The sequence below is a fragment of the Hesperophylax consimilis genome, chromosome 24 (genome assembly GCF_061612785.1).
Source record: "Hesperophylax consimilis isolate HC1 chromosome 24, BYU_Hcon_1.0, whole genome shotgun sequence".
Taxonomy (NCBI): Eukaryota; Metazoa; Arthropoda; class Insecta; order Trichoptera; family Limnephilidae; genus Hesperophylax; species Hesperophylax consimilis.
In genome coordinates, this window is record NC_142859.1 from 22971822 (window position 1) to 22998888 (window position 27067).

At 31.8% G+C, this 27067-nt stretch overlaps 1 protein-coding gene across 1 annotated transcript in view; it reads right to left on the reverse strand.

The window, feature by feature from the left end:
- Positions 1-11106: 11106 nt before the first annotated feature.
- Positions 11107-27067, reverse strand: part of LOC149412104 (uncharacterized) — a 257694-nt gene continuing 241733 nt past the window's right edge. Inside the window, exon 8 of the mRNA XM_089646300.1 lies at positions 11107-11267. Coding sequence (XP_089502426.1) covers positions 11107-11267 — 161 coding nt within the window. The remainder of the gene's footprint in view (positions 11268-27067) is intronic.

Consider the following 27067-nt stretch of genomic DNA (forward strand, 5'->3'; position numbering starts at 1 on the left):
TCCACTACCTTCAGCCTGACAACCACATAATAAATAGAAATACTAGAAGTGCCTTCCCTACATATTCGAATGGAAACAAATTATGTATTTGGCCCAACAGTCCAGAGCTCCGTCTCATTTACACTCGCCTCACATCGTAGTTCTCCATTTGAATTTCGTAAACATAGTTTTGTATTGGAATTTCAAACCTCGATTAGGCAAATATTTGGATAGCAAAACAAGCTCACATGGCATTTCTAATGTTATTCTTTATTCTAAGCTATTTGATATACCCCAAATGGGGATGTCAAAGTCTCACTGGATCCAATAGGCTGAAAGCAGTTGAGATTCTTGTGCCGTATGGTAAAAAAACCATAATAATAATTAACTTTTTATCGCCGTTTCTGTAAAATATTTCTGTTGACATTTTGTCATCAGAAAATAACGGAAAATTGAAGATTACAGAAATAAGATCTTACGGGTTAACGATATATAGCGTGAATATCGTCGTCGTTTTCCTCGTCATCCTGCATCATGTACGCGAACAATTAAGCATTTGGCTGAGCATTTCTTGCAAACCTTCACTTTTTTTATAAAATGGCAACCAATTCATGTAATGACATTACCTATGGCCCACCTGCGTTAAAACAACTGATCGGAAATTGGTCAAACAAGCCGTAACAATAATTTCGCTTTCTTCAGGTGTGTATCGCTCCATTGCTTGTTATCAACTAATTCTTTTTATGTCTATAACATAAATGTCAAAGCACAATCATATTTGACGCCATTATCAAAAAGATGCCACGTTCAAATTAAGCCATTACTTTTGCCCTACCTTGTACATAAACATACAAATGAAATAGTGTTGAATTACATGAAAAAATAAAACTAATTGATTAAATTGTATTTATATTTTTATTAAAAATCACAGTTATGAATTCATAATACATATCTCTACAATTTATAATACACAATTTATTATTTACACCATCAAATAGGGTAGTTTTAATTAATAACAAAAAACCATCATAAATATTAAATCTACTTAATAATTAAAACCTCTTGAAATTGTTTATTATAATTCCTAGTTTATGATGTATTTGAATGGACATTTATTTTCTATGGAGTATAAAATGTACGTCAATAACCACGCATATTTATTCAGCATTATTTTAATGAATTCTATTTATGAATACGAAAAATTATTTACAAGTTCAAATAAACTCATTCTCACATTTATAGTTTTTTTTCAAAATAACATGATTAATAAAGTAACTAGAATTTATTTTATTTTTTAAGACGGTTCAATATCTTATTTTAGCTTGTTTATTTACACAATAAAATAAATTATTTCGATAATTGATATGCTAGGCTTATTCATTTAACTTATGTTTTAGAAATGGTAAATAAGAGATAATCCGTTACAACTACCTTTGGTTGAATCAATAAAATTTGATAAAAAACTGCAAATAATTCTATATTAGAAAGCTATATTACCTACTTTAGTAATAGAATTAAATGTTTCGGAACCAATAAAATTTCTAAAATAAAACCTATTTTTGGTTTGATCAAATTGATGTGAATACAAAACGCCTCAAATCCTCTACTTGCTAACTCCCCATTATTGGGCAATTGCCCATTCAACATTTAACAATTGTGATTACATTTAAACATTGTCAGAATTGTTGTAATCAATAAAAGTATAGCGACATACTAGATACTTACAGTACGGGCCGTGCGCATTACAGCCTGGAAACTTCGAGCCGTACGGCGAAAACACGCCGGCTTTCTGCAGCTTAGAGTAAAGCACAAGTTAAATGACTGCATTATCTCGATACTCAATTATTTATAAATTAAATGATGGAAAATTTATCATAAAATAAACACACGAAAGGAAAAAGAAAACTAAGATGATTACAAAAGGAGAGCACGCATAAATGGCAAAGACAAAATAGTATGACCAACATTCACATTAACGAAGATAATGTTAAGTAAAAGCTTGAACAAGCTTTTGGCAAAGACCAAGAATTTTGATGGATATTACAAGTAAGTATATTTATTTGAGTAAAGACCGATCAAAATCAATTACTACACTATCAGCAAAATATTCAACGCTATGAAATGGAAGCTTGAACCAGACCAAGTAAAGAGGAGAGAAAGACTAGACAAGAAAAAGGCTAGAAGCCTTTGTGTTGTTACTCCGGTTTGTCTCAATTCTAACTCCTTAAATAAATAAAATAAAACTCTGGAGTCAACAAAACTTTTTGGACTTTTATTTAGTGATTGATGCGGTGGAAATGATTTTGGACCTTTGGTTCCTAATCGTATCAAAATATTTCTCAATGCCTGCATTATCACGGCTTTATTGTTACTAGTTCTTCAAAGGCAAAAGCAGTAACCTCTTCAATTACTATTTTAATATATTGAATTCTGATTATTTTATCACACGCTACCATTTTCCATCTTCAGTCGTGAACTCTAGCTGGCAAGGACAAGAATGTTGTGAAGTAGATTGTCCTTGTTATCCTTTGTGCTATGCATAAATAAAATCTTGTCTTTAAAAAAAACATTAATTTATCAAAAAAATAATAATTAATATTTGACAAGTCCAAGTATTTCACCTAAAAAATGTATACAATTTGTATCAACGCCATCTAGTGAGAGATTTAGCACTTACAATGCCTTTCTCATATAAAAATAAAGTTGGTTGTTCTCAGGTGAAAAAATGTAAAAAGCAGTAATTGTTGAATGAAACACTAGCATATATTGAATATTTTCTCGGGTAAGAAATAAGCCCCCATAGCTCAGTGGTCAGAGCTTTTGACCGGAAATCGAATGGACACGGGTTCGAGTCCCGTTGGCGTCATGTATTTTTTATCAGGAGATTTTTTCAATGCGGATGAGTGTTTCAGGCGAACAATTATTGCTTATAAAAATAATTGTTATCCTTTGTGCTATGCATAAATAAAATCTTGTCTTTAAAAAAAACATTAATTTATCAAAAAAATAATAATTAATATTTGACAAGTCCAAGTATTTCACCTAAAAAATGTATACAATTTGTATCAACGCCATCTAGTGAGAGATTTAGCACTTACAATGCCTTTCTCATATAAAAATAAAGTTGGTTGTTCTCAGGTGAAAAAATGTAAAAAGCAGTAATTGTTGAATGAAACACTAGCATATATTGAATATTTTCTCGGGTAAGAAATAAGCCCCCATAGCTCAGTGGTCAGAGCTTTCGACCGGAAATCGAATGGACACGGGTTCGAGTCCCGTTGGCGTCATGTATTTTTTATCAGGAGATTTTTTCAATGTGGATGAGTGTTTCAGGCGAACAATTATTGCTTATAAAAATAATTGTTATCCTTTGTGCTATGCATAAATGAAATCTTGTCTTTAAAAAAAACATTAATTTATCAAAAAAATAATAATAAATAGCACATACTTAAGAAGGTACTTTGAACTTTAAAAGAGGAATAAGATAGTTCAAAACTTCAGCTAGTAATGTAGGGAAAGATTGTATGCGGTACCGAGAGAAATTGGACGACATGACTTAGGAATCTTGAAAAGTTGTTGGGCCATTGAATAACGCATAATACCTTTCTTCTGTAGTACAGTTTCAAGAGTTTAAATGATTTAATATAAAAGAGAAATTGTGTTTTTTTCTGTAAGTGAAATAAATACATAATTTGAGTGTCATTTCCACAAGAATACGATACAATCAGATGAATCAAATACTTATATGAGACGGATCATGTTAGGAGTTAGAAAAACATAATAGTGTATGCGAGGCAATTAATAGATCATAAATCAAAAGTGAAAAAATGTTTACATTTTAAAATATCCAATCACTTCCAAAGGTCAAATCTTGCTCTAGCGCATTTTCTTAAATGTGTTAGGAATAAAGAAAAAGTAAATATATATTTATACTGAAACAAATTAGTGAAAATATTTCTGTGTTTATATGAGTATTGAATACCAAAATTATAAAAAAATACAAAACAGTATCTTTATTCACAAACCAGAAAATTAAAAGCCAACAATACTGATTATCATAAAGCTAATACAACAATTTTTACAATAAACCTAAAAACTATCATCAGTTAATCTCTGATATTTGTATAAACAAGTCTTCTAACTTACATCATAAAATTTACAAAGCTTTTCTAACTAAAATATCTAAATAAGAGTCTCTTCTTTTTCAACTTAATTTCCATCACAAGCTGTGCGTACTATGCAAACAGATATCATATTATTTGTTCTATTTACTATATATTAATGAGAAGCTTGGTCAAAGTAGGGTTGATATAGAAATAATTAGAAATCCGTAAAATAATGTACAATAATAATGCAATGTAATGTAATTCAACAAAATAATGCGACGTGTGATGACGTAATAACAGGGAAAAAGGCTACCATTTAACATTATTTTTTCACATTTAACAGATCAAACTAATTCTGGATATGTTTTACATTTTGTCTTACTGATACGTATACAAGTATACATATCTGTAGATGTCCTTTACAGCCGTTGCCAGGTGTGTTGTTTCTAATGAAAGAGACACGGGTTAATACAAAAAGCTTTTTTAATCCTGAAAGTCTTTTTCAGGATTTTCAGGCGGGCATTAAACGCGGATCATTGAACTCCTGATTTTGACATTTTCAGGGGGTAATCCATTAACTTTGTAGCGCTTTTTATGCTTGCAGAGTGTCAAAAAACAATTTGTGAATTGATGGGTAATACTCAAAGAAATCATTTTTTTTTGTAACTTAAATAAAATCGTTCTGTATTTTTAATTTTGTCGGTATTATAAGGGTACCAAATCTACAAAAAATACAAATTTATTTTTGTAATGAGTGCCACTACATTTTTATTTAGAAAATATATTCGACTCTTTAATAATCTGGTTATTATATAACTTAACGACGGCCTTTTCGCGAATCTCATTTCCAATGCATTTATTCTACTTCAGAAGTTTTATGCCAATTCATTGCTTTACTGACACATAATGATCGGAATAACATTTCTCACTTCTAGACTTATTTATTTTGACAAGTTTTCTTGCGATAATTGTATTCAGTCCTCCAATAATTGAATTTCCTGCAATCCTACTTCTTCCAGTATCCTTATCAGCCTTTCGGTCTCTAGTGAACATACTTTCAAAGTTAATAAACTTATCCACTAGCTCCGAGAATTCATCGTTCACAATTTTACTATATAACTCATATCGTTGCATTTCTGTGTAGAGTTTATGTAGAATAAATCAAATTACATGACTTGGGACTTACTTAAGCTCATCACAAAATCATTGCACGTACAGTGTACTTTCATTCATCCTGGATATAGTCCATTCATTTTTTATATTACCTGCATCATTCAAATAGAATGTGAAAGTAGAACTTTTTGTAGTATATATAAATACACGAAGAAATCCAAGTTATTTCCTATTTACGAATTATATAATTGTTTTGAAAAAATAGATTTCACTTAATTTTTTACGAAATCTTTTCTAATTATAGTACATTTTTTACTCTTTTTATTTATTTGAAAAACCAAAGTTTTCTATCAGGTTAAAAGAACTCTAAATTATTTCTGAAAATATTGATGAAGAAAAAACCAGCTCACACTTCTGCCCATTTAATTACAGCAAACATCAAAAGCAGGCCACCACATACGAAAACTAATTCTTCAACCAACTGTTATTTCATTTATCAGCAACTGAAATTAATATGAAAACTAGGCAACACCTGCTTTCTGCCAGGTAATAAACCAAGTTTAATTGACGGGGCGTTACACACCAAGTATGATTTAATATGCAGAGAGGAGCTGCACTTGAGTGGAGAGTGCCACCTGGGTCTTGGCGCAGATACCTAAGCGTATCAGAATTCATAATAATACTTGCAATGTTCTTGTTTTACATTGGCTCTGGGGCATAAACTCAAACCATATAATTCACCTCCATCGATTTTATGAATAACCAGCTGACTTCCCCCGCTTTGCCGGAGCTTTGCACAGAGGAAAAATTAATTTTACTTGTATTTTGAACGTCAAGCGTGCAAAATATCATCAAGTATCAAAAACTTCACCGTAAGGGAAGGAAAAGGGGGTAGGTGTTTTTTCGAAATCTCATCTAGACAGTGACCTTCCTCATGAAGGAAGTCAAGTGTGCAAAATTCAATCTTGAGATTCGTTAAAAACAAACCTACACCGGGACACTCTACTTTATATTATACCATATTATATTGTACTTATAAATGGTCCGAGGTAAAGTTTTGAGATTTTGAATTCTTGAGGACCTGACAACTGGGTGCATTTTTGAGTTGAAAAAATATTGTTGTATTACAATAAGTATTTGTTTCACTTGATCGTGCCATGTATTCTTTGGACGTCCTTAACCTCTTCAACCATTAATCACGCATTCTCCTTACACCTTCGTTTCATTTCACCAACATTAATTATTGGATTCATGTATTCCTCGGGCATTCCCGATTTTTCCTACCATTCTCTTTACGTAGTTAAAAAACTTCTACGTTGTAACTGTTGAAAACTTTATTATGTTGACTTTGATTCTACTCTGTATATCATTCCAGTGCAGAGATAAAGCGTTAAGTCTATCGAGCGTCCCCGACTTCTACCATTCAAATCACTCTCACATTCAAAACACTCCTTGCACTAGCAAAACAAACTTTGAAATTTTCAGCAAAATCGGATGAAGAATGCGTACGGGACAAACAAAGAAACATTAATTTTTAAATACACAATATTCAAAACAATCTCATTTAGTAAATTTTACAAGAGAGCAGAAACAATGATTATAAATATACCCTCAGACCGAAAGTGTACTTGCGAATGTATTCAAACCCTTATATTATAACATATTGAAACTCTTTGGTGAAAGGGAACGATTCGTGCACTATGGTGAGTTTAACTTTGACGCAAATCCTACAAACTCTGGTGTGCCACAGGGATCCAATTTAGGACCTTCGTGGTTTTTATTTTTAGTAAATAAATTAAAAAAATCTAATTCGTTCTTTTTTTACTCTTCGCTAACGACATTTAACTGAGAAAAATGTTATTAGAAGACTGCATAATGATCCATGATGATATTAATGCAATTATTGACTGGAGTACTGATAATAAATTTGGTTTTAATTTCCAAAAGTGTTCAGTTATACCCTTCACGAGGTAAAACAAGACCATATAATTGAATTGCAAAAATCTCTGAAGCAAATGGAGACTTGCAAACACCTAAAAATTGTGTATGAAATTTCATGTTCATATTAAAAATATTTGTAAATCAAACACAAAGATGTTGGGTTTTGTCATACACAATTCAAAGAAGTTGGCAAACCATGCAATTATAAGGTTGCTTCACTTGAGCTTAGTGCATAGCATTCTCAATAGTGGATCTCAGGTGTGGGAGTCAGAAGACACTGTCTATGTACTAATGGTCTAGAAAATACAATAAAAATTTTTACGATACCTTTACATGAGATTTTGATGTTTTCAACAGCTTTTTTCTCAAGATTACTAGGTATCTGCAGCCTTAGTTCTAGAAGGGATGTCGAATTACTGCTGATAGCTTATAAGCGTCTGATCGGTTAATGATCAATACCAGACATTCTGGATAAAATAGAAATCTATGTCCCGAACAATTTTATGTGTGGCCGCCAACACAGGCTTTTGATTTTTCCCAGGTGCAAAACTAATTTACCAATGGTGATGCCCCCGGGAAAACTCACTAGGTTAATTAACTGCCTTGCAGGAAATGTGGATATTTTTCACAATTCAATCACGAAATATTATTTAATCTTTAACTGTGCACACCTACGTGTAATCTTTTTCCCCACATGTTTGTTTGTATATGTTATATGTTTATTATGCATTTTTTTAAAATTCTTTATAGCTTTTGCAATGTAGTGGTTTGTATAACGTTTTTGCAAAATAGAATAAGTAAATAAATTTCCTTTCCCGTTGATAATATACTCGTCACAACGAATGCAATTTTTAATTGAACAATGAGATTTGCAATGTATCAAAAAAAATAATAACTGAAATGTAGAGATGCGATACTTTTTTTCTTTGAACCACAGAAATATTTTACACTTTTAACAAAAAAAACCACCTGGCTCAAATAACCTATGTTAATTTAAGTGTCGTCAGGAAAAGATTTTTGAAAATATAAGAAACATAATACTAGGTACATAAAAAAATACGAAAAATGCGGGTCTGATAGGTGATATGATATTTCAGTGTTTAGAGCTGACGTCAAGATAGCAGAAGGTTTAGTAGTGGAAATGTATATACTCTCAGTATCACCCTGGTGTAAGACCAACATTCATAATTGAAACGTTGCTTTAAATGACTTAAGCAGTGTGTGATGATGACATCTGAATAGTCAGGTACTCCCTCACCTTCGTCTTTCACGTCTCATTCTTCTCCCCACCACCTTCAGCCTCACAACGTACCCCTATTGGGGATGCAATAGTATCATTGGCTCCAGGCGGTTAGGAGCTGTTGGGATTCTTTATTTCTGTACTTTCGTTGGGACTATAAATGAAATATTAAAAAAAAAATGAAGAGCCAAATTATAAATTTAAATAAAAATTATATCTCCAACGTTTTAAATCAAGTTAATTTAGATTTAATCAAATATTCATTACTTAATCTGATTCTCTTTTAATTTTAGTTTAAATAAATAATACTTTATCATTCATTAGTTATTACAAATATTTTACAGTGAATTTTATAGATTACAAATTGCGTTACAACATATTTTAAAATACACTGTTAAGTAAAATCACTTAGGACGGCTTGTTTCACAGAATTTTAACAATTCATCAAATTTAAAAGTGAAAATTTCAGTTCTTCGTTGTGAGCCAGTTGTTTCACAGTAATTGGATAGTATCTTTTATTGAATTTGATTATTTTAATTCTGTGAAATAACCCGTCATTAAAATAAATCTTTTATTTGTACGTATGTAATATAAACAAGTTTTATAAAATTTTAATTACAGATTGAGATATAATTGTGAAATTTAATCAAAACAATATGAATTTGCCAAAATATTATTAAAACATAACGAAATCCCATTTAAAAATAAAACTATATTATTCTAACAATTTAACATTCTGAAATTAATTTTAAGACTTTTTAAAATTGACTTATTTACAAACTTAAATTACACACACATTACTAACTAATATTTTTTATTACTAACGTTGTATTTAAAATAAAGATTTTCTTAGATTGTGTAAATATTCTTAAATAAGCCAAACACATATTATTAATAATACATTTAATTTCCTAACAATCCTTTACAAAACCGCTCACCTAATATAAATCACAAGAGTCATTTTCATCGTTAAATAATAGGAAAAGTCACCTGTAAAACTGTTCCTTCATATTCAATATTTATTACACAATATAATTACAGAACTTCACTTAGTAATTAAGATACATAACTTAAATTGTAAAGTTGATTGATCCATTGTTACCCCCTTATCTTGTAAACAACAAAATATATGTCACATAGAAAAAAAACCACCCCAAAAATGTAAAATTTATAAAAAGTAAGAATAAAAAATCAACCCTTAAAAAAAGTTTTTTTACTGTAATACATACATTTTGAGGTGAATTAATTTTAAGCTTGGAATTCCTTTAGAAACAATAGATTATGATTTCTTATTACATTCATTGAAATTGCTTAAGTTAAGAGATAGAAGAAAAATTTTTGATCTTGTATTTTTATACAAAATTATAAATTATCAGTTGGATAGCCCTGACATATTAATGTTGATTCAATTTGATGTACCTACCATTAGATCAAGGTCCTCTAGTATGTATTATTATGATAATTATACCACAATCTCAGGATATAACTCAGTTATAAATAGATTGCACACACTTGGGAACTTTTATGCTAAAATCGCAGGTACTTTTAATATTCCCCTTGTAAAGTATAAAGCTGCACTAATAACACATTTTAACGCCACTCAATTGAATGAGGTCACTACATAACAGGCTATTGTCATTGCTAAACTAAAATAATAACTAAATTTAATTGTAAAAAAATAAAATAAAAATCTGTATGTAAATGGCACTTGTGCCGTAAATTTTAAATAAATAAACAATAAAACAATACATATAATAAACAGTAATTTTTGATTGACGTGCTAGTACATATTGAATTATTTGGCGGGTTGGAAATAAGCCGACATAGCTCAGTGGTTCAGAGCACCTGATCGGACATCAGAAGGAACGGGTTCAATTTCCGTTGGCGGCATTTATTTTCACTCGGGAGATATTTTCAATTTGTATTGATATTTCAGGCGACTAATTATTTCACATAAAATGTATTTTTAATTTTTTTTTTGGTTTGGCTGAGCATTGAGCCTTTTTGCCTAGTCACAGGAGATGACAACTCAACCAGTCTCGATAAAAAAAACGATTACAAAGCAAAGAATTTGATGGAATTTCTATTACAATTTTTTTTTCATTTTGTCAATAGAATATCAGAAAAGTATGTATGAGACGATGTAATATATGAAATTGAATGAAACAAGAAGTGTGTGCAGTTCCGAGTTGTGTGAAGGTTTATCCTCTCTGCCTATCCCTGCAGAAGCGGCGTGATGGTCAAATCAGTCTAAATTATTTCTTCTGAAAGTACAGTGAATTCAGTGAATTCATATTTTTGAAATTAAGGTTTTTGGAGACTTCCGCATTATCATTTCATGAACCTGCTTTTTGACTTGTAAAAATAATTTATTTAATTCTAAGGGTGTGACAGGTATGTAACAGAGAAAGGTAACAAGGTAACAACGGAGCACTCAACAATAGGACCATGTTCAATGGATGCATTGTTTCCTTGAGATTAAAATTCCATTTTAAAATCATTTAGTATACATTTTTGAGTCTCACAATTTCACTGCGAAAACATCATTTCGTTACAATAATCATTTTTTTAACTTCATAAATAAAATGTCATAAATTACAATAAAATCATAATATAATAATAATCACTCCATATACTTGTAACAAAAATTAATCATAAATTATTATACAATTATTATACAACTTTTCCGATGATTTTTAGGAGTGTACCTTAAGTAGGGCCTTGAGGTCAACTCATTCTCCGACTTATCTGGCTTAGACTCGAGATGGCACTCAGCAGTAGGTTTAGCAAGTATAGACCGGATGCAGATGAGATCAGACACAGGATGTAACAGGATAATGCAATCCCGCTTCTATCTCCGGAACTCTGCATCGCAGCCGGATTTTCTCCTGAAACAATATTTCAAAGTTAATTTCGTAGACGTTTCGAGTAATTCATTTACTGGCTTCAAGGAATACTTTAAAATTGAACTGATTTCTCGGAATGAGACTGACTGGATTTACAGGCTTTTAATATAATTTTCTATTAGACATGGCCTTTTCGGCGAATAAATATTGATGCTCTTGCTTATAATTATTATTTTTAAATTTATTAGAATGCTGCTGACATACAATGGAAGCACACCAGAAATGTGATACATTATTTGTTTAAATTAAAAGAAGTTATGCAAACCCCCAAAAATTAAACTGAGATAAAAGCACTTTCGTCTGAATATTGAATAATCAAATTTAAACAATACCCAGAATGTATTTTACTTCAAAATGCCTTAAATAATATATTTATTTATTTTCTTGTAACATGATTAAGAGACTAAATGTGGTTTTTTGTGATAATTCACCCTCCATGCTAGGGATAACCTGTGCTATGGCGGGTGAATTTTACAGTTTGCGGACATAGAATGTATACATTAAAATAATATAAAAAATAAAAATAAGAAAAATGATGTATAGCTAGTTTGGATTGCAAGAAGAGGATGGCGAAGTTAGAGAATTATAGGAAGATGAAAAATTATTAGTTAATAGATTACACTAATTAATTATGTACATACTATTCCATTATGTTAGGGATTAAGGATAAATTATGTTTTGTCTGAAAAGTGATTAAATTGATATAATGTAGAATGAATGGATATTGTAGTTATAATGTATTCCGTGTGTAAGGATCCATTTCGTAATTTGTTTTTTAAATGTATGGGAATGACTCACGGTTTTTAGGTTTTCAGGGATAAGGTTAAAGATTTTAGGAGCTAGGGAGAAAAATTGTCTTTGAACTGACGTGGTATATAGTAAAGGTACTTTGTAGGGACCGTTGGATACCATATTTATTTATTTATTTATCGTTCCTTTACATTGTATCTTTTTTTAAAGTTAGAATTTATATTATATAGTGTTATGAAATGAACTTTCTTAAAATTAAAACATTCAACCCCGTAATATTTTCTTAAAATCAAGTACTTTGTATTTTTAAATTCTTTCATATGGCCACCCCGTGGTTGCGTTTACAGTGGGTGTGACTATTAGCGAAGGAGGCGGGGCAAAGGGGTCCTCAGCTCCGAACGAAGGGAGACCGGTCTCTTTGGATTTCCGCGCTGGTTGCGAGAGGTTGTTACGTGCTCCGCTTTGAATTCGAGACTTGCTTTGCTAAAACAGTGTTTGTCAATTAATTACTAGTACATTTCGATTCATTCTTTCTACAGTGTTTGTCAATTCATTACTAGTATATTTCGATTCATTTTTTCTACCGCCTGCCCCCTGGACGTCTACAAACCTACATGCGGTATCGTTCCCTGCTTTATTCTATTAATTTCTGTATCTCCTTTCTTCCCAGTAATTTAACTTCATTTCTTCATTCTTTTAACCGTCCACAAAGAGATTTAAGCTTTTCCTACGCGTAGATTCCTGTGCTGTAATTATATAGTCTTTTTGAAGGCATTTAAAGGCACCACAATAATAGTGTTTTATTTCCAAGATACCCTTTGTTCTACCCACTTCTAGAAGGCGTATGTTCTCTCTTAATACCAACGAACTGAAAACACGGTACCTGCTCGAGCTAGCCAGGTATTCTTGAAGATATAATACATTTCTATACGCGGTTCGATTCCGTAGAAACTCTTTATCTAACACGCGGTTCGATTCCGTGGAAACGCATTATCTAACAATGGATACCAAAGTCTAATAACTTTAAAACGGATTCAAGTGTAGATTTTTAAAGATATTGTTGTTTTTCAGGTCTGACTTTATTCTATGTAGAATACACATTAGTAAATGTAAGATCAGCAATCAATCGTCTGATATTACTATCTTAGATATGCATTCTGTACAGAACAGTCATGTTTAAATGTCATTGCTGGAACGTTAGGTATATTGTTCTGTTGACTCTGACTGTTTTCTGGTGAATATGTTTTAAAAAATAACCTCATTAAAAGGATTTTGAGTACCGTGTGTCCTTTTCGAAAAATTTTAAATTTTGTTTTTCGTGATCAATACACATTTTGGAAGGCGATTACCATGAATTTGTATAAGAAAGTGGCCGGATTGGTTTTAGTATAACTTAGAATTGACCTTACTTCGTCGGATGATAAGAAAATATTATTTTTGACAAAATTGTGGAATGGCTGCTTTCTGCATAGCTATGCTCAATTGTGGTTCATCATAATCAATTTATTTTAATTTTGATTGAATTGGATGGCGATATATGATGTCAGACAAGTGTAAGAGAAATAGAGGGAGTGCTAAATGGACAAAAAGCATCATGTAGGTACTTTGTCACTGGATACATTGGTTTTCATTCAAATCTAGATGAAAGGCATTTCTGGTGGGTACTATCTATTCTGTGGAAAAAATGTTTAAAAGATGGAGCGCACCAAAAATGAACAGTAGGTACCTACATAAAAAAATAATATTATTATGTCTTCAAAATAATATTTTGTAACTAGAATTTTTGATATTTTTATGCACATAGATTTAAGGTACAAAATTAGTAGGAAATTTTTAGAGTACGCTTAGTTAGCACATTATTAAAATGAGTAAATCTCTATTATAATATATTCTAAAAATATTCGGAGTGTAGGCGGTATATTTTCTTGGGCTTTGGTTATTCAAAATAAATCTCTATTCCAATCGTACCAAATTCAGGGTGAAACAATAGGTTTCTATATTTTCAATGAAGATATCGAATTACTCTATGTTTGCCTATAAATACAGCATTTTTCGTTAATAATAATTCTACATTGCTCGAGATCTTTTTCTAATGTGCTTGGTTTATTCTTCACTGAAAATAGTAATTTAAACTCCGTTCTTCGTCAAATACTTGCTTTGTTATTGTTTGTGGTCCGAATATTATAATATATTAAACATAAAATCAAACAAAACAATATGGGTAAGAGGAAATTAGGTCAAATTCATTCTTTCAACAAGTACTTTGCAATCAACTGATATGAGAACTAAAAACATGCAATTCGCAGCGTTTTATGGAAACCAACAACCATACAATATTAAACAAAACACAACATAAAATGTTTCAAAGTGCACTAAAACGTCACGACAATTTCTGCTTTGAAATTTTCTAAGCTGAAATTTCTGCTGAAAATTTCTCTTCAAAACTAAAATGTCTTGTTAAAATCTCCTGGAAACTGAAAAATGTCTCCTCGCTGCCTTTGCAAAATGAGGTTAGTCGGTTGTCTTGAATTCCAAATCGCCATAAGTCTCCATGTTAACCTACCACTCGCGTAATACTTTAAATGTATTCCTTTGCGGATGTTGAAACTATGCGGCGGGTGAAGAGTGGAACAGAGGACTAAAGAAAATAAGTGGCTGTGTTTGCAAAGGTTCCATGACAAAACAAAACATTGAAGAAAAATAGCCAATAAATACTTCTGCTCTTGGTCTTGGTCTTATACACTAAAAGGTTTACTTAAAATTTTCAAAAACAAGATGTTTGTAAGGTGAATGGTCCGGATAATTTTCCACCCTTTTTTTAAATCTTCCAACTTTGCTTATCCCATAATCTAATATAATCTCTAATATCCGGAAAGTTATCCAGATAAAAGAAAAAAATATTACTTTTATATTCAAATCATGTACCTAACATAAACGAAGCATTCTCAAATTACAGAACTTTCAATTCTTATCAAATTTTGGAAGCGTTGGAATCCTTTTTCAATTGACATTTTGATTTTTGATAATGCCTTCGGAATGCGTAACAGCCGTCACACGTAAGAATAATTAAACAGCAGAACTTGTTGAAAAAAATAAAATTAAGTTTAAATTTTTTTTTAATTAAAATGGACTAAATATTAAAATTGATGGCAATAAAAAAAGTCAAAAGATATGCATTTTTCCAAAATCATTCTCTGTCTTCCTCAACATTCAGCCATAGAAAAATGAAAACAACTGGCCTTCTTGAGTTCACAAAATTTCCCAATCCCAAATTATTAAAAATATTATGTGAAAGCGTATTTGTTTGTTTGTTTGTCCTGCTTTCACGTTGCAACGGATCGATCTTTTGACATATTTTTTGCATAGAAATAGTTGCAAAACTGAGAGGTGAACTGGGTTAATTTTTATTCCCAGAAACATATTATATTTCAATATTTCATGGGAAAATTCTTTTTACACTATTTTCTTTCTAATACCATGCGAGTGAAGCTGCCGATAAAAACTAGTAATATATAATTCAATGAAGTCCCAGGTTCATTTTGACGCAATATAATATATTCAAAGTAAAGTGCAAAAACTTCAGGTGGAAGTAAAGTAAAAAGTAAAATTTTTAAACTTCAAAGTGAAGTGCAAAAACTTATACATGGTGGTTGAAGTAAAAAAGTTGAATTGTTTGTATGGAAAAATATATATATTCTTGTACTGAAAAAATATAATTGTGCGGGAAAAAAAAACAATGGAATTTTGATGAAAAGTCATTTTCTTTTTTACTTCAAACATCATGTAGAATCATCTGTTTGAAAAAAATGATATAAAATTTCTTTTCAAAATTATTATAAATAACCATTCAGAATCTTCCTTCTTGGCCACAATCAAAATCAATATTAATTACCGTTTACTAAAAAACGCTGAAAATTTCCATATTTCTTTCCAATAACCAACACGATCTTCTTCTAATTTCTTGTGCGGATGTGTCGATTCAGAGCGTATTTATCGATGGCCCCCAGAACTTCTCCACTCAATTTCTATAATCTCTAGTTTTAACTAGACTTCACAAATCTCATTTTTTTGTTTATATTTTAGGTACAAACTTATTATTTTATTTTTACGTACCTATAATTACACCATTATTGGAAATTGGTATTTATTATTTGCTATTTTTCGTTGGCACATTACAAATAAAATAAAATAAAATGTTGGAAAGTGAGTTAGCTAAGAGCTTCACAGATGCACTCATAGAGGGCAGTGCAAAGAGCTTGCTTGGAAGTCCGCAAGATGGCAGCTAGTAGTCAGTAGTCGCCAGGGCCAGTTAGGCTGCTTCCAGAAAAACATAGTGTTTTCAGATCTCATTTAGTCAGCTCCTAGTTAGGTAGACTATCGAATTCACTATTGTAATAAGCGAAGTATTGAATAAATCCCTTATTTAATATAAAGAACTTATTCTTTAAAATCTCCTTCCATAACGAGCTGGAGAACTGTTTGTGGGAACCTTTCCTAATCTAACATATTATTTTGTCGTGTTCCATTTTGTCTCTGTTCCATTTTTATCTAGTTACCCGCCGTTCAAAAACTGATATAGGTTCAACATACCTCGAGATGAGATTCGAGTAAATGGAGTTGTTTTGGCCCGAAATTGTCTCTGAGGTCTAGGAAAAACGACTGAAATGGACCGGAAACCTAACCTTAATTGTATTAAAAGAGGTTGCGGGAGCTAGACATTGTCTCAACCTTCATATAATAAAGGCTTAGCCTAACATACAGCGAGATATGAATAAAATAGTCTATGCCAGTCTACATTGTTGTCTTTACCTTAAAACAATAGTTGAGTTTCCCAGACAAGAGGATAGAAACTGTAGGTGGTTTTAGTCAGATATTATCAGTTTATTCAAAGAAAACAATCTGAGATGGGCCAGATGTGAGTATGGAAGCAAAAACGATTTAAATGCATTTTATTAAAATTCGAGCAATAAATATGAAATTTAAATTAATTTATTCGTGTATAAAATGAATAAATGAATAATAAATTTTTGTTATTTGTTTTTGGGATGTTATGTCGTGTTGCGCCAACTCCTTCTTTAGCCAACGTTTCGGACAGCATTGCAGTGTCCATCATCAGGGCAGATGTGTTATTTTTTATGTGTTATTTTAGATGTGTTATTCAAAAATAACACATCTGCCCTGATGATGGACACTGCAATGCTGTCCGAAACGTTGGCTAAAAAAAGAGTTAGCGCAACACGGCATAACACCCCAAAAACAAATAACAAAAATACTTTTGGCCGTGAAAATCTTGAATAATAAATTAATTAAAATAATCTGTAAATAGTATTTTAATTTTTTAATTTTTGTTTTATTTGGAAAACCAACAGTTATAATATTTTATAAAGTATAGCAGTACAAGTAATATAAAATACAACCAATAATAGGTTTCCACTGATGGATCTTAATTATGTAGTGAATATAAGAGAAAAAAGTTACATTGGCCTATGGGGATGTGAGGGGATGGAGGAAGGGAGGGGTAGGATGGGGATGGATCTAGTCTATGTGATGGGTAACATGTTAATGTAAATTTTATTTTATGATTATGTATAAAATCAATTCGCTATCTGTGTCTGTCTGTTTGTGCGCATAGTTCTTCTAAACTACCCAACAAATTTTAAAAGGATTTTCACTATCATTTAGAAATTTTTTTCCGGTAAGTTTATGCAAATAATACATGCATATTATATTTACAGAATGAAGAGTCGATGTTTTGTAATAAAGTCGTAAAATATATATTTTCTGTTGCGTATATTGCTTACGCTGAGTAAACCTTAAGAGATATCAAAATAATGTACTACGAAATTGAATATCTTAAAAAGGTTTACAGAAAAGTCTGAAATGGTATATATCTATGTCTCAAGGATAACCCACAGTACACTGTTATCTTAAACATTATATAATTGATGATTTGCGACACCATTTTGAACAATATAATATTAGTACTTTCACAATTAAATATGTTAGTAACGTTGGGCATTTGATGTATAAGAAAATTTTCCTTCACAGCTTATCATTTAAATAAATATCTTAGAAGATATCATAAATTTAAAATTAGGCGCAACATAAAATGACTTACGAAGCGTGTTTGACCGATATAGTTTTAATCCTTATCCAATTACTCATTTTAGATACATTTGTCTTAAAATTTGGATATAAATGGTATATTGTCTAAGAAGATATCGCAATTTGCTAAATCACCCGCAACACCCGTTCGAAGCCGGGACAAGTAGTTAGATTATGATATAAATTAATGCAATTTATTATAATATTATGTAAAAGTTTTTTGTAAATATTCATTATTATAAATATGTTTCATTATATATTATACTGAATCTGTACCATATTATGAAACTAAATGTAACAGTAAGAATGATATGTATCTACAAGGAGAAAATTTACTGATATGAAATATTGTTAATTTATTAAAAATCTGTCTGAAAATGATTCGTTTTCCTGTTAATTTAGTACTGGAGGTATATAACGAATGATTTGATAAATTTCAAAACAAACTATCAGTAAGGCACGAATATGTTATTAGGAAGTCAAAACAAGTGTTCTTCAAAATAATAATAATTTTGCATCTCGTCCATTTAACAAATACAGGGTGTAGCGGCACGTACCCGACAAACTTTAACCAGCTATTCCTTAGCACATTTGGAGTAAAAAATGTTATGGGCACTTTGCTGTCCGGTAACATTTTTTTTAATGAAAAATTTAATATTCATATTTTCACCACATGTCACCAATGTTTTATCCTTTGTCAAAGTTTGAAAACCCGTCTGGCAATATTTTGTTTAAGTTTCGTTGAATAATGCACGTACGTACCTACGTTGGCACGCTTTTACAATCACAACGAAATGGCACGGCACCATTCGTCTCATTTTTAACTATTATTATTTAGTGTGTAAGAAAGAGCGAGGACACTTTTTGACACACTTGCTAATAACAGCTGTTGGACACGAGAAACAATGCAAATGACAGTGACGGAGTGTGGATTTTTTATTAATTTTTTGTTTTTAATGGAAAAAAAATGTTACCGAACAGCAAAGCGCCAATAACATTTTTTACTCCAAATGTGCCGAGGAATAGCTGGTTAAAGTTTGTCGGGTACTTGCCAATACACCCTGTATATTCTGAGTGACTAATATTTTATTTGAAAATGATCATGCAATCTATCTTTTAAAATAATAATAAAAGCATTTATATGGCGCAATTTGGTATCATTTCACTTCAAGTGCGCCTTACTATAACATAAACATAGTAATGTAGTATTAGTGGTCATGTTCTAAATATTATTCCTACAGTGCGCCTTACCCAATACAGATCTAATAATATACCACTAAATGTACAGTTTATACAAAGCGATGACAAAACAAAGAATAACGATAACAGTGCTATTATAGCACAGGACAAAACAAGAACATTAAAACTAAAAAAATAACACAAAACAGCATAAACACATTTGTGCTCAGAGATGAGAATCTTCTGAGTAGACATTTAGAAAAGTTACAATAAGGAGGCAACCGAAACCAAAAAAACAGCGGAAGTTTTAGAGTATGGCTTATTATAAAACATTAAAAAGAATTTAAGTATTATGAATTATGTTTTTTTTTTAAAGTGTCTTGATAAAAAAGTCGTACTCATTTTTCTCCGATTAATATAAATTATTGATATATTAGAGCATGGGTGGGCAACCTTTTCAGCCGCCGGGCCAGATTTTAGAAATGAGATTTCCTACCGTTCCGTACTAGAGGTAAGTCGTACTAGCTCGTCTTGATACTTGGAACAACTGGTACAAGTATCAATAAATACCTAGTTCAAATACCTGTTCCCTAGTATTTTGCACTTGTACTTATTGTATGGGGTATTGCTCACTCGGTGCTAGATACCACATTTCTGTGAAGGGTAACTCCCCACAAAAATTTTCGATGCATAATTCCCTATAGTAATTTTTCGAATCCATGCAGTAGTCGCAAAACATGTAATACTCGCAAGACGTGCAATACTGATAGTTGAATCAATGTACTATATGTACTAATGAGATACTTCCATATACGAAATATGATACGAACAACGAACGTTTGAATATTTTTTTGATGGTTTTATCTACACTAAAAGAAAAAAATTGTGTATGTGGTCCGCGGGCCACGATTAGACACGCAGCGGGCCGCGGGTTGGCCACCCTTGTATTGGAGTGTTCCGTGAATATTTCACTAAAATAACCTGTGCTGAGGCGTTCACGTATCTTTTTTGATTTGCCGCCTAAGCGACATGTTCATTTTTATTAATGAATATGGCGGCGTAGACGTTACGCCGGGCAACATTTGTGACAGGCGTCTTATCAGCCAGTAGCGTTTTCTACGTCACAATGACGTTATAACTAGTGGGAACCTTTTCGGAATGTGCGGTTTTTAATTTTTATTCACAAATCAACATTTATTAATGAAAAGCTGAACATAAAATATTTTTGGTACGATAATCGTAATCAGAAAAATAAACTCAATCTTCCACAGAATAAAAATCTTAAAATTACATCTTTTTGGTACGATAATTAATTAATACGATAACATTTAATATTTTTTCTTTTTTCGTTGTATTATGTTTCCTTTACTATTTTAATTTTGTAGAATTTATAATAACTGTGATACTCTACTATTAAACTTTGTAGTGTGTAAAAGTCCATTAGGGCGTGTAATAATAAATAAATAAATAATCGTTATCAAAAAAATTACTTCAATCTTCCACTCAGTGAAATCAAAATCAAAAATTACATCTTTTTGGTACGATAATCGTGTTCAGAAAAATAAACTCAATCTTCCACTAAATTAAAATTACATCTTTTTGGTGCGATAATCGTAATCAGAAAAATAAACTCAATCTTCCACTAAATTAAAATTACATCTTTTTGGTACGATAATCGTAATCAGAAAAATAAACTCAATCTTCCACTGAATGAAAATCTTAAAATAACATCTTTTTGGTACGATAATCGTAATCAGAAAAATAAACTCAATCTTCCACTGAATGAAAATCTTAAAATTACATATTTTTGGTAGGATAGTCGTTATCAGAAAAATAAACTCTATCTTCCACTGAAAGACAATAATAAAACTACATATTTTTGGTACGATAATAATTTCAGAAAAATCAATTCAATATTCATTGATTGTGAAAATACTCCCATTGTGCTGTAAGATTTAAACGTTGCTGCGATAAAACTTATTTATTATTTATTTATTTTTTATTCATTAAAAGTATACAATACAGAATATAGTATATTATATAAAGCATTGTACTCCCAGGAGAATTAATAATCTTTAATATTAATATTAATATTCTTAATCTTTCACTACATCGCCATCGGTTGCGTCAATTCCTTACAGTTCATTTTCTTCTAAACCTATACCGCCTTACTAATAAATGTGTTTTTAATTTTACACAACTGTGTAAATAGTCTTCTAATAAAATCAGTTCAATTCCCGCCTCGCAAAACTAGTAAACTTACAAAATATACAATATTTCGAACAAATAAAGATATTATTTAAACTGCTATGTTATTTTTGGGGTGTTGTCATTTTTGACCTCTAGTCGTGTTAAACGAACTAATGCTTCCCGACTGTGTCAAAACTTTTGAAATTTAACCGCGATTAAGGGGTTAACTCAAACAAAAGAAATAATTTATTATAATAATTGTCGAAATAATTTCAACCCGTAATAACTTTGTACCACTGTTATATCGGGTAACTTTGCCCCGGGCTGGGTGAGGCGGTCTGAAAGGCTTAAGTTTGGGAACTGTGCGGCAATTCCTGTCCAATTTCGCCACACTTCCGGAGACTTTTATCCCAATTGACACAAGTCACCTCATTCTACGCTAGAGGGAGCTTGGTAGCTAGTAGGTTGTCATTTTGCGGTAGAATATACCTGATTTAGTATGAATGTTTGGGTTTTAGTTGGGTGAAATGACCAAGCATTCGGTATTTATTATACTGTACATTAGATATTTGTGTCCCTTGCTGTGTTTTAATGTTGTTTTGGTAAGGTCGACCACACTGGTTGGTCATTTGAAACTATTATTTTTTTCGTCATGAAATTAGTAAATTATAAGTTGGTTAAATTCATTTTTATTTTAAGTTATGTTGGGAGCACTCGGAACTCTTGTACGGTATCCACTTAAAAGTTCTATATTAGTGTTGTGGAATGCCAAACAGATTAATAAATAGAACTTTGTAATGACTAATCGAAAAATAAAACTTTCTAAACTAGTAGTCTACTTGGCCTCGTCTGACATTAGAAAACTGCCTTCTGTAAATATATTTTTACATAGAATAAAGAATAACACAAGAAGTGTCGTGTAGGCGTGTTTCCTGATCCAAATATAAGCCCGATTTGTGCCTGTATATCAATATAAAACTGTTTTTTTTATGATTACAACATTAAATTGATGACGATCAACATTTTCATGCAGGTGAGAGATATATTAATTGTGTTAAATGATCTAGAACCAAAAGGTACTAAGTCAATTGCAAATTTGTTTCCGTTCAAATTTGTGTGGAAAGCATTCCAAGTTTCTTTTTTATTCTTTGCTTTCACAAGGAACCGATAGATTATAATAATATAGATTGATTTTTTTAAAATATACTTAACTTAAGTTCCTCTTGTTTATCAATAGCATTGCGTAATACGTATCAGAGGTTTAAAACTTAAGAGTCATTTAATACTGGCTCTAGTAAACAAGGGTTTTGGATTTCATAGAAATGCTTATCAAATGAGCAGAACTATTTTTTTTTTTTTTTTTTTTAGCTGGGTGCAGTTATATTTATTTTTATTTTTATTTATTTAACGCCCAGAGGGAGAATATTGATTATAATCTTTTAACGTGAGCCTCCATGACTAAACGACGAAACGACAAAGGCACGAATTTCGCGTATCAATATTACACTACCAGAATTACGCTAGCGAAATTACAAAGGGATGAAATTACAGACGGAGAGAATTACACCTTCTAGAATTTCGGAAGTCAAAAAACATAAGCCAACTTACTTTGAATTTTTTTCCAACAATCTATGTAATTTACAAGACGCACAGTTATAAGCGCAGTGTAAATATTATGCAGCGAGTTTAATTTTTACCATGGCATTTGCTTGGTTAAAACGTTCTTAAACCAGGCTCAAGGCCGGCTTTACCGCACCAAAGTTGAACGGGAGCGTAAGAATATAATTAGTAAGAGAGTAAAATGCTTCAAAATATTATTCTTACACGAGTGTAATATTCTTGTAGGTGAAATTCTCTGCATGTGTTTAATTCTGACAGTTATAAACGTACAATTCGTACGTTAAATTCACGCTTGTGGAATTAGTCCTGACAAAATCTTTGCGATATTAGAATATTGTATGTGTATTATCCTTCAACTCTACACTCCAACCAATGAAAAGTTTGGAAACTCTAAGCACTGAACATGGACTTCCTCATTAAAAACAAATTGATAAATACAGCCTGATAATAATATTTGCGTCGCATTCGTTCCCAGGGAAGTTTTAATGGAGAAACTCCGAGGACTTTCAATAGTTGAAAAGTACTGGGAAAGTACGTAGTTAGCTAGCCTTAAACCAGGAGCTACGATTATACACATTTAGGGAATGAAAGACAAAGAAACTAAATTCTATTTTTGAAATAATCTATTACAAACAATATAAGAATGTTTGTACATTTACATGAAAATCGTTTCAAAGTAAGAACTACATATCACCTTAAAGGGGGTCACTAAAGTCCCCCGTATGTGTATTTTCCGTTGCTCTTTCTAGTAGTGATACTCATATATTAGTTGAAATTTATTTATACCTACCGTTTTAACTGGATATCACTCATCTTTGCCCAGCAGTCAATCATTAAGTGATGCAAAATGGTGTGAGAAAAAATTGAGCGTAACTCAAATTCCTGTTATTTTAGCCCTTTCAAGTAAAATTAACTTTTGAAAGGGGGAAAAATTTGTTAAAAAAAGATAAATACACATTTTTTTTAAATACAGGTGTAATACGAAACAGTTTATTTTATAGAATTACCTAAATTATAGAGTGTGTCAAAACTCTCGTTTGGGGGATGTGTAATACCCCTCTCCAGTGCGGAACGGATAACGCATTTCACCGATACGCCTCCTATCAAACAAGTCTTGGACAGGCAATGCTTCGAAAGTAAAAAAAACGTATTTATTGAGTAAAATATATAAGTATTGTGATATCATGGTTCTGTGCAAAGTACAGGGTGCAGCAAAACAGACAGTGCAATTTTGAAGGGCCGGTACATCCCATCTGGTGTGGGTAGGAAACTAAAAGGCTTCTCATTGTTTTGGGAGGGTCGTGCTATTTTCAGTCGTTACCATGGTTTGGTCCGGAAGACACCGGGGCTTTGGCATTCCTTGAAAATGGCCGTTCTTTCGTCGCCACCCAGCGGGCCTTCCGGCTGTAATTTACGATCTGTGGGGCTACCTGAACTAAAATCATCACCTGACACCTTGAAATAGAAATAGTAGCTGTGCTTAAGTTCACGGAATATAGTTACAAGAAGGCTATAATAACACATATTACTAATAATTATAAAGGTTAGCTATAAATAACTACTTCACAAATGGAATATTTTCCGTTTGTATGAAAATAATGATACGCAGCATAATGTATTATGGTGGAGAAGTACAATTCACCTAGCAGTTGAACAATATTTTGAAGTCCTGAATCCAAAACGATCCACATATATTAAAAATATTACAACACTATATAATCTATATGTCCCACTTAATATTAACATAGACGACATAACTAAGCTTAATAGTTATTTGTCCTGTACTTGACGGCTTTATCAAAACTAAACGCCGAAAACAACATTCATTTAACTAATTATTATACTGAAATTACGGCAAAAAAATTAATGTGCCCAACACTGTATCACTTCTACGTACATAAACACTCACTTCATCACATTCTACACATTCTACACATCAGCCCAGATTATGGATACTGTAAATCGGTCCGAAATGTTGCCTTAAGGAAGAAATGAAACACGGCACAATGACCCACAGGTTAATGACGATTGCTAAATAATTGTATACTTACGACTGTCTAAGTCTGTTATAAGACTGTTTACATGAGATTTTGAAACATTACCCCCGTCCCCTTTTCACACCTTTAAAGCAAAATATTGATTTCTCTTGAAGTTCGAAAAAAGAAATTCTGTCTACATCTGGCTTCAAAAAACTCTGCATACAGTCAGGGTTCCGTTCAGTATTGAATGCCACTGGGCCAAATATCTCATTCTTATTATTTTCTTCTTGGCTTGTGGAAAGGGTGAACTCCGCAGTTTGAAAATAAATAAACAGCTCAGTTAATTTCCACGGCCGGGACTTTTTCAATCTCCGGCTGTTTGCGGAGGCATTCATTCAAAATAAATTAGTTCACTTGGTTTCAGCCATAGTACAAAACAGACGCATAAAATTTTCAGTTGATTGAAAAACTCTTTCAAAAGAAAAAAAAAATACAGAGGGCCTTCGCTTTTTGTGGATTTTATCTGCCAGAAGATTTTGTGACTCTGATTATCATAGACATCTCCAACCCAACATGTATCCCAATAAAATGCGAATGATAAAAAAGAAATATAATACTACTGGGTGATAGACGATCTATGGAATATGAGTGTAGATTTGATGCCAAATTGTACTTCACCCTTACAGATAAAATGTTATGGCAAGTTGGTTATTTTTATTTTTATACAGATTTTTTTACTTCACAAGAGCGCCCGTGTCTTAACAGTATAAATATAGAGAAAGTATATAGCCGCCGGAAGCGTTGTGAGGTTAAGGTTTTTTTCCACTGTGGCGCAAGGCGATTGGTGGAGAGACCAGTTGGAGAAGTGAAAGGGTCCCACGCAGCTGAAGGCAGGCATTCTGAACACACCTCACCCGATGAACCCGGGAACCCCTGCTAAATCGCCAAATGCAGTAAACCACCTGGGGTGACCTATGGCGAAGGTATTGGTTATCCAAATAAGTGGTTCCTGGGACGGCGGTACCCAAGCCCGCTTCCCAAAATGAAAAGGTAGAAGTTATGTAAAGCGATTCATTAATGCGGGTCTTGAAGAGATAATGAAGGAGGAAAAAGAAATGCCGGTTCACGAAAACTGGTCGAAGAAACGTCATATTTATTTAAATTTATATTTATTTATATAGAAGTGATACATGATGATACTGAGAATATGTATTATACAGGAGATATTGACAGTAAATGGATGTAATCCATTTTAAAGAAGGTAAAAAATACACACTTGTAAAATTGTGATTACAAGTATAATGAGAAAATGTTAAAAAATATGAAGCAATATTAGTAAAACGTAAGAGAAACATAAAGTAAAAAAGAAATTACAACAACACAACATATAAGACAAAACATTAAAACATTAATTTACCAACGCTACTCTAATTTGTAGGATTCAACAAAGTGTTGGTGTAGATTATACTTAATTCTATATATGGAGTCAATAAATAAATCAATAGCACCCCCATACTTGTTGCCCAGATCATGCATCCTATTGGTCAGTGAGTGTGTCTGATAGTTGGTCGTGTATGTATTACAGAAGAATGTTATATTTTGTCTTGTATTCCTAGACGGCACATGTAGTTTAATAGTGGCAAGGATGGCAGGACTATCAATTAATTTGTTAATGACTCTGTGTAACACAACCAGGTCTGAAATAATTCTCCTGTCAGACAGTGTTATTAGATGCAATTGATTCATCAAACTGACATAAAATGTAATCAATAGGAATTCCGAGCTTAAAATTTACTTACTTAAGAAATTTGTGCTGAACTCTTTCTATATTATTGGAGTGAACTTTATATTAAGGGGACCAAATAGGTGTTGTAAATGTTCTCATTAAATCAATATTAACTGTAAAAAGGTATAGATCAGGCTCCATTCAAACACATGTGGAAAAGACTTTGAATTGCA